The sequence below is a fragment of the Papio anubis genome, chromosome 12 (genome assembly GCF_008728515.1).
Source record: "Papio anubis isolate 15944 chromosome 12, Panubis1.0, whole genome shotgun sequence".
Classification (NCBI taxonomy): domain Eukaryota; kingdom Metazoa; phylum Chordata; class Mammalia; order Primates; family Cercopithecidae; genus Papio; species Papio anubis.
Genome location: NC_044987.1, coordinates 90,871,578 through 90,889,467, shown reverse-complemented (window position 1 = coordinate 90,889,467; position 17,890 = coordinate 90,871,578). Strand labels below are relative to the sequence as shown.

Sequence of the window (17,890 nt, the reverse complement as noted above, 5' to 3'; positions counted from 1 at the left end):
CATATCCTTTGCCTACTTTTTGATGGGGTTGTTTTTTTCTTGTAAATTTGTTTGAGTTCTTTGTAGGTTCTGGATATTAGCCCTTTGTCTGATAAGTAGATTGCAAAAATTTTCTCCCATTCTGTAGGTTGCCTGTTCACTCTGATGGTAGTTTCTTTTGCTGTACAGAAGCTCTTTAGTTTAATTAGATCCCATTTGTCAATTTTGGCTTTTGTTGCCGTTGCTTTTGGTGTTTTAGACATGAAGTCCTTGCCCATGCCTATGTCCTGAATGGTATTACCTAGGTTTTCTTCTAGGATTTTTATGGTATTAGGTCTAACAGTTAAGTCTCTAATCCATCTTGAATTAATTTTTGTATAAGGAGTAAGGAAAGGATCCAGTTTCAGCTTTCTATTTATGGCTAGCCAATTTTCCCAGCACCATTTATTAAATAGGGGATCCTTTCCCCATTTCTTGTTTTTCTCAGGTTTATCAAAGATCAGATGGCTGTAGAGGTGTGGTATTATTTCTGAGGACTCTGTTCTACTCCATTGGTCTATATCTCTGTTTTGGTACCAGTACCATGCTGTTTTGGTTACTGTAGCCTTGTAGTATAGTTTGAAGTCAGGTAGCGTGATGCCTGCAGCTTTGTTCTTTTGACTTAGGATTGTCTTGGAGATGCGGGCTCTTTTTTGGTTCCATATGAACTTTAAAGCAGTTTTTTCCAATTCTGTGAAGAAACTCATTGGTAGCTTGATGGGGATGGCCCTGAATCTATAAATTATCTTGGGCAGTATGGCCATTTTCACGATATTGATTATTCCTATCCATGAGCATGGTATGTTCTTCCATTTGTTTATGTCCTCTTTTATTTCACTGATCAGTGGTTTAAGGATGTAAAGGACCTCTTCAAGGAGAACTATGTTAGATTTTTGAAGACTATGTTAGATGTCTGAAGGTTTAAAAGGCCACTGAGATTACTGAAAATAAAAAAGAGGTGACCAGATTTATACAAAAGTTTTCTGGCCAGTGTTGAAAGCCTACTTGACGTTAGAGATCGTGATAGTCTCTAATAAATAATAAAAACAACTAAGAAGTCAATATATGGCAGCAATGACATGATATAGAAGGTGGAACATCCCCAGAAGGGATTTTTAAGGTAAGTTATCATGTTTTAGTATAAAATGAGAAATTTCATTGTGAATCTTAGCTGCTATATATGTGATCTTGGGCAAGTTACTTGGCTTCTCTCAAAGCTTCAATTTCATTACCTAGAAAGACACTTCCTCTCATTGTTGTGAAATTACGTGATACAATACATGTCAACGGCTTAGCATGTTGCCCAGCACAGAGTAAATCCTCAATAAATGTTAAATGTTTCAATAAAATATTTAAGGATAAGATTTTAGGATATCAGAGTTTATTTTACATGAAACAGGTGTTATAGAGGGCAATCTGAAACGGTCAGGAAAAGAAGGAAATAGGAAACCGAGTTTAAAGAGAAAAACACGGAGTAGTATAGACATAAAAGATAAGACCATTGGAACAGCTTAATTAGATTTGGTCTTAATTTGGTTTTAGATAATGACCAAAGATAATGAGGAGGTGAAGCATGATAGATTTGGCTGGCCATAAAGTTAAACAAACAAAAATCCTAGGAGTGGGTAACAGGTATATAGCCTGGTCTTTACACACTATTGTTCTGGGAACTGGTATAAGGGTCCTTAAGTCTTACAGTGTGAATTCTACAAGTAGGTAGTTGAAGCAAGAGATCCAGGGGAAGAAGGCCAAACTTACCTTCTCACTAGTCCTAAATATGTACTCTCTCTACTTTAGAAGGACCTAGTTATTACATAAGCATGCTCTGTTGATAGCCTCTACTGTGTACTGATTAACAGTTTTCCATATGAGCAATTTTTTCTCTTCATCACACCTTTCTACCCATACTTTGATTCAATTTAAGTCTTTTTCATACTTCTTATACTTCATACTTCATACTTCTGCATGTTATATATGTACTGTTCCTGGTTATTCCATATGCAACCAACATCTAGAGATTGATCTTGCCTAAGAGTGCTGAACACATTGTAAGAGCTTAAATGCTTCAGGACTAAAGGTCAGGTGGTTCTACTAAAGGACTGATATCAGTTGTCCTATTTCAGTCCTCTAAAATAAGTTTAGTAGAATATCAAATATAGTAACACAAAACAGCGATCAGCAAAATTTTTCTTAAGGAATCAGAAAGCAAGTTATTTTAGGACTTGTGATTCACACAGTTTCTGTTACAACTAATCAATTCTGTCCTTGTGGCACAAAAGAAGCTGTAGACAATGTGCACATGAATAAGTACGGCCATATTCTAATATAATTTTATTTACAAAACTAGGTGACCAGCTAGCAGGCTGTAGTTTGCCAATTCCTGCATAGAAAAAAGCTCAGAATTTTTATTTTCTTTTTGAGACAGGATTTTGCTCCATCACCCAGGCTGGAGTCCAGTGGCATGATCACTGCAGCTTCAACCTCCCTTGCTCAATCACTCCTCCCACCTCAGCCTCCTGAGTAGCTGGGACTACAGGTACATGCCACCACACCCAGTAAATATTTATATTTTTTTGTAGAAATAGGGTTTTGCCATATTGCTCTGGCTGGTTGGCTCAGAATTTATTGCATGATGTAGAAGAAAAATATAGTTCAGCAAATTCAGAAAGGTTTTAGATGACTGATAAGAGATACTGTAATATCCTGTGAGAGGACTATTGAGACTGCTTAGTTTTTGCTATTCCAGGAAATAATATGAATTAAAATTATGAAAAGTGTGGTGAACACATTCTAAGGTGGCCCCTATGATTCCTGTCTCCTGGTATTCATGCCTTTTTGTATCTATTCCCCTTGACTGCAGCAGAATGTGGAACTTGCTTCTAATGAAGAGATTATGGCAAAGGATGTCATTTCTGTTACAAAAACCTATAACATTTTGCTGAGGGACATTCTCTCTTCTTAGTTTTGAAGGAATAAGACACCATCTTGTGAGATGCCCTATGGAGAGGGCAGCCTCTGGCTGCCAATCAGCAAGGAGCTGAATGTTGCGAACAACCACATGAGCTTGAAAGCAGATAGTTCCCTTGTCAAGCCTTCAGAAGAGAACTCAGCCCTGGCTGACACCTATATTGCAGGCTTGCTGAGGACTCTGTGGAAGTGTGCCTAGATTCCTGACTTATAGAAACTATGACATAAATAAATCTGTGTTTTTATAAACTGTAAAATTTGTGTTAATATTGTTACACAGAAAAAATTAATACAAAAGTACACTGATAATAGGTTTAATTGTCCAAAAGTGTATCATTTATCTTCCAGGTCTAGAACTAAAATTATGTAATTAATGTAAAAGATTATTTTAAAAATAATACATTGATAAATGTCACCTATAATTTTAATAGGTGACAACTTCTATCGAACCTTTTTGATGCTCAATATCTTTACAAATATTCTTTAAAGAGACTCTGTAAACTCTAAATATTTACGTTATCAATTAACTTTTGAAACTTTTAAGCTGTTCCACATTTACCCATGTAACAGACTGTCAGAAAGTAATATAGATAAAACATCTCAAAGCCTATTCCAGTACTTAAGTATTAAATATTTTATGAAAAATCTATCTTTGATTTTTCGTTTTATTAATTGACAACCATCTTACATTTTTGAAGTACACAGTGGAGTCCCTTAGTTCTTCAATTTACTCCTCAGAGAATTTCCTTTCATCTGTTCATATATATTTATTTTGCTGTATTCAGAAGGTCTAAAGTGGACTTATTTTAGGTTTTTCTGGCAGTGCTCATTAGCTCTCGTTTCCATAGTTAAATTGCTACTGAAGCTGTAAATACAGTACTCTGAAAGCCCACACTCTTGCACAGGTACACGCTTCTACATAAAACTGCCTTGGTAAATGAATAAACTATTTCATGAGAAAATGGTTAAAAAGTTGGAAATCTATAGTAAAATATTATTAATGCAAATAATCTTCATGTTTTAATTTTCTTTTACTTCTGGAATTAAAAAAGTCTTTGAGTGATGAGCAATATAGTAATACCCTAGGCTGCTAAACACTGAACTAAAATCCTTGTATTTTTATATTTTTAAACTATGCTTCCATATCTTCAAGCGGATTTAATTCATTGTACAAGTCACATAGACTTGGGAATGAAGAAAAGTGGAGAACTGGGGCCAGATGCAGTGGCTCACACCAATAATCCCAGCACTTTGGGGGGCAGAGGCAGGAGGACTGCTTGAGGCCTGAAGTTTAATAACAGCCTGGGCAATATAGCAAGGCCCTACCTCTACCAAAAAAAAAAAAAAAAAAAAAAAAATTAGCAGGGCATGGTGGTGTGAATGCTGTCCCAGCTACTCAGGAGGCTGAGAAGAGAGGACTACATAAGCCCAGGAGCTGGAGGCTGCAGTGAGCTACGATCATGCCGTTGCAGTCCACCCTGGGAAACACAGCAAGACTCATCTCTAAAAAAAAAAGTGGAGAACTTCATCTGCTAATCTAATGTAATTGGAGTGGTAAATATTAAAACGTTTGATAATATACAAGTGTTGTCAAGGGTGAGATTAGGGTAAACCGATATAATTGTTGGCTGAAGCATATGACAGTATAACCTTTTGGGAGAGCAATCTAATAATAGCTAACAAAATTTAACATGCCGCAATGAAGCAAGTCCATAGAGTTTTTTCTACAAATATTTACATATGTGTGCAAAGGTTACACACAAGATTATGCACAATAGCATTGTTAATAATAGAAAAAGATGGAATTAATTTAAATTTTTCAGTAGAGAACTACTACAAAAAATTATGGCACATCTATACAATAAAATCCTATGCAGTTGTTAACAAGAATGAAGTAGTACATCTATATAAATGTACATAAATTGAGGTTTAAGATGTATTAAGTAGATAAAGCAAAGTGTGAAATGCTCCCATGTATATTACTTACATAGAAATATTTGGGTGGAATACCCAGGACACTGTAATTTCAAGGGACGGAGGCTGAGGTTTTGAAAAAGCAACTTAATTTTCTTTACACACCGTTTTTGTATTTTATGTATTTATACCAAACATGTAGATAATTTTCTCAATAAACACCTTCAGACATTCTTTATTTACCGTAAGATACATTCTTAAAAATGTAACTGAGATAATCATTTCTAGAATTTCTTGCTCACAGGTTATTTTTTTCTGTTACATGTAGTGTTAGGAATAATTCTGTCTTCAAAGTCCTTAAACAGTACTTTAATGACTCATGGGTGCCATAAGTATCTCATAAGACATATTTTACTTAGCTTTTATTAAAAATTGTCTACTGTCTGGATACTCAGGCACTAAATTCTAGGTAAATTTCCAGAAGATTATATTGTATTGATGAAAGTAAATGACTGGTAAGAAGTTGGCAGATACTTCACAGTCAAGAGCCAACAAGGAAATTAATGGCTGAGGTGAGAGAACACAGGGCCAAAACGATTAAATGGTATACTTTCAGAAAATTAATATATTACATTTTTAATAGCAATATGCTACAACTATATAAACCGATCTAACAAATACTGTACACCTGAAGATGTTTTTAGCACTCCTTATATATTGATTCCTATTTTAAAGACAAAATTTTTTGACTGGAATGGAGAAATGCCGATCATGTGAAATAAGGATTTTTATAGTGCTGCAACTTTGATCCTTATTGTGCATTAATTTATAAAGGATTCCTTCATGTTGAGAAATTTGAAAATTCATCAAAAGAAAAAATCTCCATAAATGTGAGTTTTACTTTACTACTTGAAACTGTAATAATCTAAAAAGGGATGCAATTCCTATTTTATTGTTTATCACTACTAAACAAAACATGTGAAAAACTTTAGAGCATAGTTACAAAAAAGATGGGTTTTGGAGTCACACAGAATTCAAGTCCTGGTTCTTAGATTAACTACAGAATACTGGGAAAACTAACCCATCCCTGTGAGCCCCATTTCCTCATGTATAAAAGGGAGAAAACATGAAGTATATTTAGCATCTTACGAGGTTGTTGTATTAAGTAAAAAAAAACAAAGAAAAACACATAATGCATTTTGCACAATACATGACCAACAGTAAGAGTTAAACAAAAGGCAGCTCTCACTACTACTATTATTACTCTTCAATTATCCAGCATAGATGAGGAATAAAATGTTCTAGATAACGTTTTCCTTTACTAGACAAATTCTTACATACATGCCAAATTTTAAGCATCACCACTTTGTATTTTACTCACTCGGGGCAATTTCTTCCAAAATACTTACTTTTTTGTTACCTTAGGGGTCAATAAATATAAAGTCATGTTTTGGTGCCTGGCACTAATAACTTTGTCTAGATTAACATGCTTATTTTATAGTCCCAGTATGGTGAGTTCAGGTCATATTACATTTGGAATGTTATATTTAGGTCGGGGCATGGTTCAAGAGACAATGAATGCCAGACTAGAAGGTGCATAAAAAGAACAATCAGAACAGTGAGGTGTGTGAAAACCCTAACATATAAAACCAGGTTAAGGAATGATGTCTATTTAGTTTGGAGAATATTTGAGATGAAAAAATAAGTATTTTCAAATATTTTAAGGGTGTCATGTGAAAAACTATGTACATTCATTCTGTATTATATCAGAGGACAAAAATAGGAACAACAGATATGTTACAGATACATGAATTAAATATTAATATGGCTGCTTTGATTATATGACTGACAAGCTTTATTTCAATTCCAAGATTCTGTGACCTATATACACTAAAAAAGAAGGAAGGAAGGAAAATTATGGTTATACACTTAAATAAGGACTCTTGTCACTTTAAAGATGAACTAAAATATGATTTACTAAATCGTTACTTGTGTTTCAATAAAAAGATAATGACAAAATGATGTGATATATACGATGGACTTAGTATTTCAATTTCCCAAACTGATCCCTGTAATAATCCCACTTTAAATACTGAGATTCTCCAAAAAAATCAATTCACATTAATTTTAGTCTTTTTTAAAAAATGGAGCACAATGCACTGTAAACATTTTTAAGTTATAAGAGCTACATGCTCAGATATATTTGCCTAATTTATTTCAATTTCAGATCAACATTAGAATTTAAAATAGAACTTAAGTCAATTCCTCTCTAATTTATCTTAAGTTCTGTCGTGTTAGTGATTTAAATAATTTTGGAATGGGAATTGGATAAAATGATTATGCACAACAGAAAACAATGATAGAGGAGAGCAAAGCATGTATTTTGTACTAACCAATTAGAAGAACTGTTCCAATGGCTAAACCTCCACCTGGAAATGAAACAAAACCAGAAGAAAATTAATTTACCTTTTCCATTATCTTTAACATAAAAGTTAGGCTTTATGAAGGAAAGGCACTTCAGTAATTTTAAAACTGCAGTTGTGAACAACATTTTAATTGCCTTTGCAATACTTTGCTCAAGGTGCTATTATAAAATAATTACATATTATATGTAATTACACACTACACATTACAATTACTTTCTTTTCTTTTTTTTTTGAGATGGGAGTCTCGCTCTGTCGCCCACACTGGGATGCAGTGGCACGATCTCTGCTCGGCTCACTGCAACCTCCCCATCCTGGGTTCAAGCGATTCTCCTGCCTCAGCCTCCTGAGTAGCTGGGATTACAGGTGCCTGCCACCACGCCCGGCTAATTTTTGTATTTTTAGTAGAGATGGGGTTTTACCATGTTGGTCAGGCTGGTCTCGAACTCCTGACCTCATCTGATCCACCTGCCTTGGGCTCCAAAAGTGCTGGGATTACAGGCGACAGCCACCATGCCTGCCCTACAGTTACTTCCATAATATACTGTACTATCCTCCTTTCTTCTATGATAGAACCATAGAGCATTCAACATAACTGTGGTTAAGCACTCCAATAATGTTATATTTAGCACTTGTTAACTCAAGACTTAAATGTGCACGGTAACTTTACTACGGAAGTAGTAAACATAGATAAGATTACAGAAATGCCACATGAATATTTATCTTCAAATTTAGTAAGATTTTAAGTAAAGAACTGATAATTAAAGCTATTTCTTCTTTATTATGAATAATATACACAAAGTCTGGACATGCTCTAAATATATTTACAATTTAAAAGGAACGTATTTGCCATTTCAAACAAAAAAAGATCATCATTACAAAATACATTTTCAGTATTACTAGACCAGTGTTCTTTTACATATCTGAATTAGGCCGGGCACAGTGGCTCAGACCTGTAATCCTAGCACTCTGGGAGGCTGACATGGGCGGATCACTTGAGGTCAGGGGTTCAAAACCAGCCTGGACAACATGGTAAAACCCTGTCTGTACTAAAAATACAAAAAAATCTGCTGCATGTGGTGGCACATGCCTGTAATCCCAGCTACTTAGAAGCCTGAGAAACGGGAATTATTTATTTATTTATTTATTTTTGAGACAGAGTCTCACTCTGTCGCCCAGACTGGAGAGCATTGGCACGATCTCGGCTCACTGCAAACTCTTGCCTCCTGGGTTCAAGTGATTCTTCTGCCTCAGCCTCCAGAGTAGCTGGGATTACAGGCGCCTGCCACTAGACCCAACTAGTTTTTTGTATTTTTAGTAGAGACGGGGTTTCACTATCTTGGCCAGGCTGGTCTTGAACTCCTAACCTCGTGATTCGCCTGCCTGGACTTCCCAAAGTGGTGGGATTATAGGTGTGAGTCACCGTGCCCAACCTGAGACATGAGAATTTTTTAAACCTGGGAGGCGAGGTTGCTGTCAGTTGAGATCGCACCACTACACTCCAGCCTGGGCAATAGAGTGAGACTGTGTCTCAGAAAAAAAAAAAAAAAATCTGATTTATGGTAATATAATCATGAAATATATAATTCAAATGGTGAATCATTAAAAAAATTTAAAAATTAATTTTAAGGCTAGGCGCAGTGGCACACACCTGTAATCCCAGTACTTTGGGAGGTCGAGGCAGGCGGATCACCTGAAGTCGGGAGTTTGAGACCAGCCTGACCAACATGGAGAAACCCCGTCTCTACTAAAAATACAAAAGTAGATGGGCATGGTGGTGCATGCCTGTAATCCCAGCTACATAGGAGGCTGAGGCAGGAGAATCGCTTGAAACAGGGAGGTGGAGGTTGCAGTGAGCCAAGATTGCACCATTGCACTCCAGTCTGGGCAACAAGAGCGGAACTCTGTCTCAAAAAAAAAAAAAAAAATAAATAAATTAAAGAACTTAGAACTACACTAAGACATTTGAGTACTAATACTTTGCTGTTCACTCCATTTGTAAAACTAGTACCATTTTAATTAATATCTCAAACACAAATTCACTTAAAAATTTAAAAACTGAATATCAAAGAATAGAAACGTATTTAAAGTATAATTTTAAAAATACTCAAAGTTAGGCCAGGTGTGGTGGCTCACGCCTGTAATCCCAGCACTTTGGGAGGCCAAGACGGGTGGATCATGAGGTCAGGAGTTCAAGACCAGCCCGGCCAATATAGTGAAATCCAGTCTCCACTAAAATTTTAATACAAAAAAAAATTAGCCAGGCATGGTGGTGGGCGCCTGTAGTCCCAGCTACTTGGGAGGCTGAGGCGGGAGAATTGCTTGAACCCAGGAGAGGGAGGCTGCAGTGAGCTGAGATCGCACCACTGCACTCCAGCCTGGGCGACAGAGTAAGACTCCAGAAAATAAAAAATACTCTAAGTTGTTGGACAACTGGAGTCGATGTTAATTGTTTGGTTTTTGTATACAAATCTGAAAGAAACATTTAGAACACCAATAAAGAACTTTCCACAAAAAAGTTTTGTAGTCACATTTGTCATGTAGAAAAACTTAGTAACAAAAGTTCCTTTGATAGGCTGGGTACGGTGGCTCACACCTGAAATCCTAGCCCTTTGGGAGGCCAAGGCAGGCAGTTCACATAAGCTCAGGAGTTCAAGACCATCCTGGCCAACATGGCAAAACCCCATTAGCCAGATGTGGTGGCCCGCTCCTATAATCCCAGCTACTCAGGAGGGCTGAGGCAGGACAGTCACTTGAACCCGGGAGGCATAGGTTGCAGTGAGCTGAAATCATGCCACTGCACTCCAGCCTGGGCCACAGAGCAAGACTCTGTCTCAAAACAAAAAAAAAGTTCCTTTGATAGTGTTTATTTTCTGCCTTGCAAAAAAAGCATAACTATTATGTTTTAAACAGTTTGAAATCTGGTAACACACGTGCACCTAGAATAATATGCAACATAAGACTTATGCTAAGCGATTTACAGTGAGGCTAAACATCAATTTTATGACAATATGTAGAACATTTCAAACTCTTAAGGAAGGAAATAATGAAAATACCTAGTATATTTAAATGTTTCAATGTTTAAGTTTGTATATTTATAAGACTTCTTAAGTTTACATTTAGACAGGTTTTCATTACAGCATTTAAAGTCATATCAGACTACATAGGATAACTTTAATTTTCAGATGAAAAGATAAACATAAGCTGATATATATATATCATGATAGCCATCAAAAAGGATCAGGTCCAGGTGCGGTGGCTCATGGCTATAATCCCAGCACTTTGGGAGGACAAGGTGAGCAGATCACTTTAGCTCAAGAGTTTGAGACAAGCCTGGACAACACGGCAAAACTCCATCTCTACAAAAAATACAAAAATTAGCAAGGCGTGCTGGCACCTGTAGTCCCAGCTACTTGGGGGGCTGTGGCAGGAGGATCAATTAAGCATGGGAAGTCATGGCTGCAGTGAGCAGTGTTCGCGCCACTGCACTCCAGCCCAGGGAAACAAGGTGAGGCCCAGTCTCAAACAAACAAATGGATCAGAACAAAGGGTTTGCTTTGGTATAAGATTAGACTAAATGTTTAATTTTATAGTGCCACACTAATGTTTTTATCCATTTGAACATCTTAGATCACACTTCCTTACTTTCCTACTTTCCCTTAAATGCAAAAATAAACATTTAAATACACAATAGCCTTTTTGTGTACATATAAGGAGATGAATTGATGTAAGCATACAAGAGACATTATGGTGTCTAAGCTAGAGTAGGCACTATTAAAAAGTTTCTTACTTTAACCTCTTTCCCATAGGGAGGATTTAGTTTTCTTATCTAACCTCCTGAGTTACATTTACGTCTCCCCAAATAAGGAATTTATATAAGGCCTCCACTGGGACAGACAGAGAAGGAAAGATTTTTTTAACACTCACTACGGGACAATGAGAACAGATCATGTAAAAGTTTTCCAATTAAACGAAGTGATTACCAAATAGAGGTGTCTGGCCCAGAAAGGTACTCAGGAAGGGCTACCTTTACCATTTTGGCAATTCCTCCTTTTTTGTGGGGGGTGGGGGGACAGGGTGTCGTCGTGTTGCTCAGACTGGAGTGCAGTGGTGCGATCATGGTTCACTGCAGCTTCAATCTCCCAGGCTCAAGCGGTCCTCCCATCTCAGCCTCTGAAATAGCTGGGATTATAGGAACATGTAACCATGACTAGCTAATTCTTTTTCTTTTTTAATTCTTTCGTTCTTTGTAGAGACAGGGTTTCATTATATTGCTCAGGCTGGTTTTGAAATCCTGGGCACAAACTAGTCTCCAGCCTTGGCCTCACAAAGTGTTGAGATTACAGGCGTGAGCGACCACATAGCCTAAAAAATCTTATGTGTATTAGAATTCTAATGTTTAGAAAATCTGAACATTAAGACATAATGGGGACAGATTAAAAACATTTTTATCAACCAAATATCTTCTCAAACTTCTTTTACAAAAAGGTAAGAAGGCTCTATCATGTAAATTCGCTAGATTCACATTTAGATTTGCTCTGGTAAAGTTTGATCATTGTGAAGGATAGTTGTGGGAAGTAAGATGTAACATTAACTAACTTAAACTTATTAACAAATTTAAAGCTTTTAAAAATCAAACTTTTATTCTATGTGCTTTAAGAGAAATAATTTTGACCTATACATATATATATATATATATGCATACAGCAGCAAAATTTCTCGATTATTCTAAACTTGAGTTTAGTGAGACATGATCTCAAAACATTTCCACAAGATACCTTTGTATAAGGTATTTTGATGCCTCTTACTTGATAAATGGAAGGTCTAGCTGTATTTTAACTTAAAAGTGTGAATGTTTGTAGCCGTGCTCCCACCAAACAATAAATAAATAAAAAGCTAAAACAACCAACCAACCACAACAGAGTATTCTGACATATTCTTTGAAAGCTGGCTTTTAACTTACTTTTAAATTTAGTAATCCATTACTAATTTTATCTAATTCCAAAAGCAACATAGACTTCACACTAATCGTTCCCAATTAAAATTGAAATATCTTTTCCCAATAGTCCACTACAACGTATTACAGATAATAGGGTAAGGAAGCAATCATCTTATTTTTGTAATGAAAACAAACAAAAAACTACTAAAATGGCCTTGTTTACTACTTCCTCTCCCCTTTCATCCTAACTTAGAAAAATTACCAACACACTTTCTAAGCCACTAAGCAAAATAAACTCTTCTTTTTTTGAGACGGGGTCTCACTGCCACCCAGGCTGGAGTACAGTGGTGTGATCACTGCTCACTGCAGCCTTGTACTCCCCAGGCTCAGGGATTCTTCCCCATGAGCCTCCTGAGTAGCTGGGACTACAGGTGTGCACCATCAAGCTTGGGTAATTTTTGAATTTTCTGAAGAGCCAGGATCTCTCTGTGTTGCCCAGGTTTGTCTCAAACTCCCAGGTTCAAGCGATCCATCCATCTTGGCTTCCCAAAGTGCTGGGATTATAGGTGTGAGCTACCACACGCGGCCAGCAAATAAACTCTTGGTTTTACTTCTAGATGTCTTTAAGATGTATACTTACTTACAGCTTTCTAAAAATAAAAATAGAGTACCTCATGTACACAAAAGAATATAAGATGTTGAAAGGTTAAAGAATAGTGACTACTCTTCAATAATTATGACACAATTATTGGCTGGGCAAACATGAGAATAAAAATAAAGGTTTGAAAGGTTAAAGATACTCAGCAAGCTTGATATTTTAAAGAATTAATTTCATCAAGATTTTACATCTTTTAAAAATAGGGATTTTTTCTTAAAACCAGAAAAGATATTTAATACTTAAGAAATAATATTAGAATTAATTTAAGATCTTGTAAATGCCAGGATCTTCCCATCTTACGATTTTTAAAATCATAAGACAATGAAAGGGCTTTTGTTGTTTCAATTCGTGCAACAGTAAGACAATTATATTAGTACTATTAATATTTTAAAGGAACAACATTCAATCCCCACAGTCTCCCCAGTAGAAACCTCTGATTAAGCTATAAATTTTGGGTAAATGAGGTCAAATTAATACAGTAGAATATGAAAGCCTTTCTTCAATGTTAAAAAAAGTAAAAGGGAAAAGAAATGAAAGTCAGGAAAAATAACAGTGATTTATGCCACTCCTTTCCAGAGCTCTATATAAAGGAATAATTTTGCTTAAAATTATAAAAAAGTATTTTTGGGAAAATGCAACGTAAAAAAAAGTTCATATTGTTTCCTTGGTTCATAGCAATAGCCTTAACTACTTAATTAATGCTGGACCTCAAATTAAATCGCATTTATTTTGATAACAAGTCTATTTTTTCTTCCCCAAGCGTTATGAAACATAGTGACTACTCTTCATTATGACACAATTATTGGCTGGGCAAACATGAGAATCAAAATAAAGCTAGGAACCATGAATAGTTCTATAGATTAAGTCACATGAAAGAATTTTACATAGCAATAAAAAATACATTATTCTTAAATGTATGCTAATTATATTGGTTGGTAAAATACCATAACCAAGATTGTGTTAAATACGTAGTCCAAGCTCAATGTATATTATCCCATGATACACATTAACATAATAAAGGAAATAAGCCCAATAGTGTTTACTTTTTGACATCAATGTTAATAAATGGCTGCTACCATTAAGCTTCTTTCAGAGTACTCTCCCTAGAGTATTGTTTACCTCAAATCCCTATCCGACATTCCCCTGACTATCAAAATTTAACAGCACAGAGGTCAAATCTGCAGTTACCCTTACTTTAAGCATTTTTCTGGAGGATGAAGTTGTGGATAATTCTCCCAGGTTAGATACATGGTCCTAAGATGGAGTATACCTTTTATGGGGAATGGGGTTGGGAGGCAGGGGGAAATTCTGTCAGAATCCTTTAGCTGTTACAATCTTTCTTTGGAAACCCCTGGAAGTGAAATGGAGTACCTCTTCAATTGATGGAATACCTATCTTTCCTTTTCCAAAACATAAGTGTTATTTTCATATAGTGTCCTCAAATAACAATATAAATATCCCAGAAGGGCAAGGCTGAGAAAATGGGTTAGATAATCTGAGAATTAAAAAAATTTTAATGTAGCTAACTTGGGAAATGTATATCAATATCTCATAATAAAATTAGGTTGTCAGAACAAAAACATTATATATTAGGTCATTTGAAAGATGCAGATATTGAAAATTTTCAAATTTGTAAAACACTGGAATAAGTAATGGAAGTATAAGTGTATCATCAAATGACTAACAATTAGCATGTATGATGCCTTTCAAATATATTTTGCATCTATGTTTAAAATGACAATGACATCATGGTGGCAGTAGTAAAATGTCACCGTACTACATGGAAGCTATAATATTTACTTGTTACACAGTAACCACATAATATATTTAGGCAATACTCACAATATTACAGCATAGTCTTACCATTCTAACACCATAACATCCTATTATCATTACCTTTTGTCACAATATGGTCATATTAGGCTTGTCACAACTTGAGTCAAATAACATTTTCGAGTAATAACAGTCTAAATTGCTTATACAGAAAATCAGAATACAAAAATGTCATTAAGAAGTTAAAACTAAAATACTTCTGGACATATTTATTTTTCAAGATGTAGTCAATTATATTATAACCTCTTCAACTTTTGTGCACTTTGAGAATTAACTGCATACAAGCAAAATATATTTCAAAGTATTCAACAACCAATACTGTTTCCATCATCTTAAGGAACAGTAATTTTAGTATAAGCTTGTTATACTTAAATACCCTACTAGAGTATCCCATTCCAAGCAAATATGGAAAATTTAAAAGTTACTGTTCAAGTTTGTATCTCTGAAGAAACACATATAGAAGGTGCTTTGGGTTCTCTTTTTTGTGGGTACTTTAAGAGATGATAGTTAAATCATTAATCCGAGGTTCAATAAATGGTCAAAACCCCTGGAAAGAATTCCTAAAAATTTTAGACCACTGTAGCCTAGTGCACAGAGCACTAAATTTGAAGCCTAAAGATCAGTCCACATGGTCACTGGTTTTGTGAGACTGTTCATATCACTTAATTTGTTTTAGAGCTCAAACATGAAACTCCATCCTACATGTTTCATAATTTCTTGTCTCAGTTTTTTTCTACACATTATTTTTCTTGTAATCAACAACTTACTGAGAACCTACTAAGTGCCAGGAAGTATGCTAGGAACATTTTGTTATTCTAATGAGGAACTGAAGACATTATAATAGAAACATAACCTTTTCGTTTGGAAAGTTTTAGTACCAAGTAAATGAAGTTACATATCCCATTGAATTAAAAAATATGTAAGGCCTACAAATAGCTTCCAAACTTAAAGTTCAAATGTAAGAGGATATCAACTGAGGCTCACAAGGGAAAAACGGAGAACTAAATATTTGCTAACTAGATATTTTGAATCACTTCTGTTTACAGTACCATGCAACTCAGGAGGAAAATATACTTGAAACAATTAAGTGAAAAATACTTAAACCTATGTAAAAATAACTGGGAAATGAAATGACAGAAGCAAGAAGCCATACTCTTTTTCATAGGTTGCTTGTCTTCTTATTTTCTCTGCACTAAACCCATGAAAAGCCTATTTTGAGGGGAAAATAACCGAAAGAAATGTCAAGCGAAGTACAAGAACAAGCAATGACAGCTATATTTTATGAAAGTGTACAAGATTTAACAGACACATATCACACACTATGAAAAAAGTTATGAAATGTAAACACAGACGGGTTTTAATGAAACAGCATTCAGATAGAAATTAATCTAGAAGCTTTATTAACATAGCAAATCTGTCCTACCAACCTAATCTGGTCAATCCTTTCAATATAACAGTTATGAAACCAGCATATTCTTCAGCAGGCTTCTCATAAAAAATTCCAGAGATTTTAAAGGAAAGCCTAAGAACTAGACTTCCTTTCCTCGTTAAAATGTGAGTTAAATTTAGAGATGTCGAATGGAATGCACTAGTAATCAATACTGGGAAGCAAAATGTATATAGAAAAAATAAACAAAAAATACATACACAGATTTAACGCAGACACGAGTATGACTAAGTATCAACGACAAGCTCTGAATACTTTATAAGGATTATGTGTCAACATACGCCTTTAACATATACGCTCTCTTAAAGCCAAAATGTTTTAAGATTTATAACCAGAGAATAGGCAGTCTAACGGTCAAAGAGGTGAAATCTTTTTTTTCCACCATCTTCTAATGAAGCCTGTCTCCCACAATTATAAAAACTTTTGTAGTTGGTCTAAACCGTGAGCTGCCTGGAGACAGCAGAAGGGAGGTATTCTGCATGAAAGCCCATCTCCATAAATTAATGTCTTCCCTTGACGAGAAAGCATTTCAGGGTAAAAAGCATGTACGAATTCCGCCGTAATCTGAAAAGGGGTTGGAGGGCAGGGAACAAAATAGGGAGCGGGAGCACTAAAACATGTTTAGTTAACAGCGCTCAGAAGTCTCCACACAACCCGTATTCCCCTCCATCTCAATCAGACTAGGCTATTCTCTCCTCCTCTGAAGGTTTAGAGGTCAGAGAGATGTGGGGTCAAAGTGGCTTCCCCGACAGGTCCCCTCCCTAAGTTTCCCCTCGGTTGAGCCCACATCTCCGCTCTGAACCGACCTAAGAGCTGGTCCAGGGCTGGGAGCCCGGTTGATACCAGCAGCTGTCCATTCCGCACCGACGGTCGCGTGCCCGCAATGGACACCAGTCGAGGGCCGCTGTCGTCGGTCCCGCTGGCTCTAGGACCCCTCCTCTGGAAACTGGTGACATTGCTCTTGCTGGCTGTCGCCACTGCAGACCCAGTACTCCCCGCGCCACTGCCGCAGGTTGCCACTGCCGCCATCTTAGAGCCTGCAGTGTTAACCCAATAGGAACTCTGGGAACGCAAACCCCCGGCCTGTCAGAACCAGTCCCAAACTCCCGCCTCCTCGCCCCAACCGCGGCTCTCGTAACCAATAGGACTGAGACGTCCCTCCCGAGCCAACCAATGGGAAGGCGTATTGCTGAAAAGTGCGCTCTACGTAAGGACGGTCGACTTTGGCGGGGCCCAGGTGAGAAAGGTCCACCTGTGTCCTGTTTGAAGGTCTTCAGGGTTCTTTGGGGCCCGAGGTAGGTAATATCACGTAACGTTCTTCTCCTTTTGAGTGCCTTCATTCACACTGAGTTAAAGAAAAGGTTGGTGAACCGATAAACCCTTAGGGCTTATCAAGCAATTGGTAGTATCTTGCACCTTTCTCCGCTGTGTGTGAGGAGAGACTTTTTTTCCTGCTCATTTATCTTCTGATTTCTGACAGAAAATTCACTCCGTGTTCTCCACGATGTCTTTTTCTTAATTTTGTGTTATACGGAAAGGATGGGATCCCTTACCTTAATGAGTTGGTTGCTGAGCGTCCGGGCTTAGTTCGCTAGTGCCTACTGGTAGGTGGTTTGGATTTAAATCTTAGAGCGAAAACTCTTGAACTTTGTGGTTTTCCTGTGTCTGACAAAATATACCTCTCTGACAAG

The 17,890-nt window shown here is 36.5% G+C and overlaps 2 protein-coding genes across 8 annotated transcripts in view; one reads left to right on the top strand and one right to left on the bottom strand.

Annotated features, from left to right (window-relative positions):
* The window catches only part of ELP4 (elongator acetyltransferase complex subunit 4), a 257,266-nt gene extending 239,987 nt beyond the window's left edge, over window positions 1-17,279 (bottom strand). For 3 of the 4 annotated variants that reach the window (XM_009186370.4, XM_021926819.2, XM_031653929.1), the window contains exons 1-2: window positions 17,006-17,279; window positions 7,293-7,328 (exon numbers count right to left, since the gene is read on the bottom strand). In XM_009186370.4, coding sequence (XP_009184634.1) covers window positions 7,293-7,328; window positions 17,006-17,228 — 259 coding nt within the window. In that variant the 5' untranslated portion in view covers window positions 17,229-17,279. The remainder of the gene's footprint in view (window positions 1-7,292; window positions 7,329-17,005) is intronic. The other variant, XM_003910081.4, reaches the window with a different exon arrangement.
* Window positions 17,280-17,381: 102 nt separating this feature from the next.
* The window catches only part of IMMP1L (inner mitochondrial membrane peptidase subunit 1), a 92,189-nt gene continuing 91,680 nt past the window's right edge, over window positions 17,382-17,890 (top strand). For 3 of the 4 annotated variants that reach the window (XM_021926823.1, XM_009186373.3, XM_031653930.1), the window contains exon 1: window positions 17,382-17,494. The gene's annotated coding sequence lies outside the window, so the exon portion shown is untranslated. The other variant, XM_021926821.2, reaches the window with a different exon arrangement.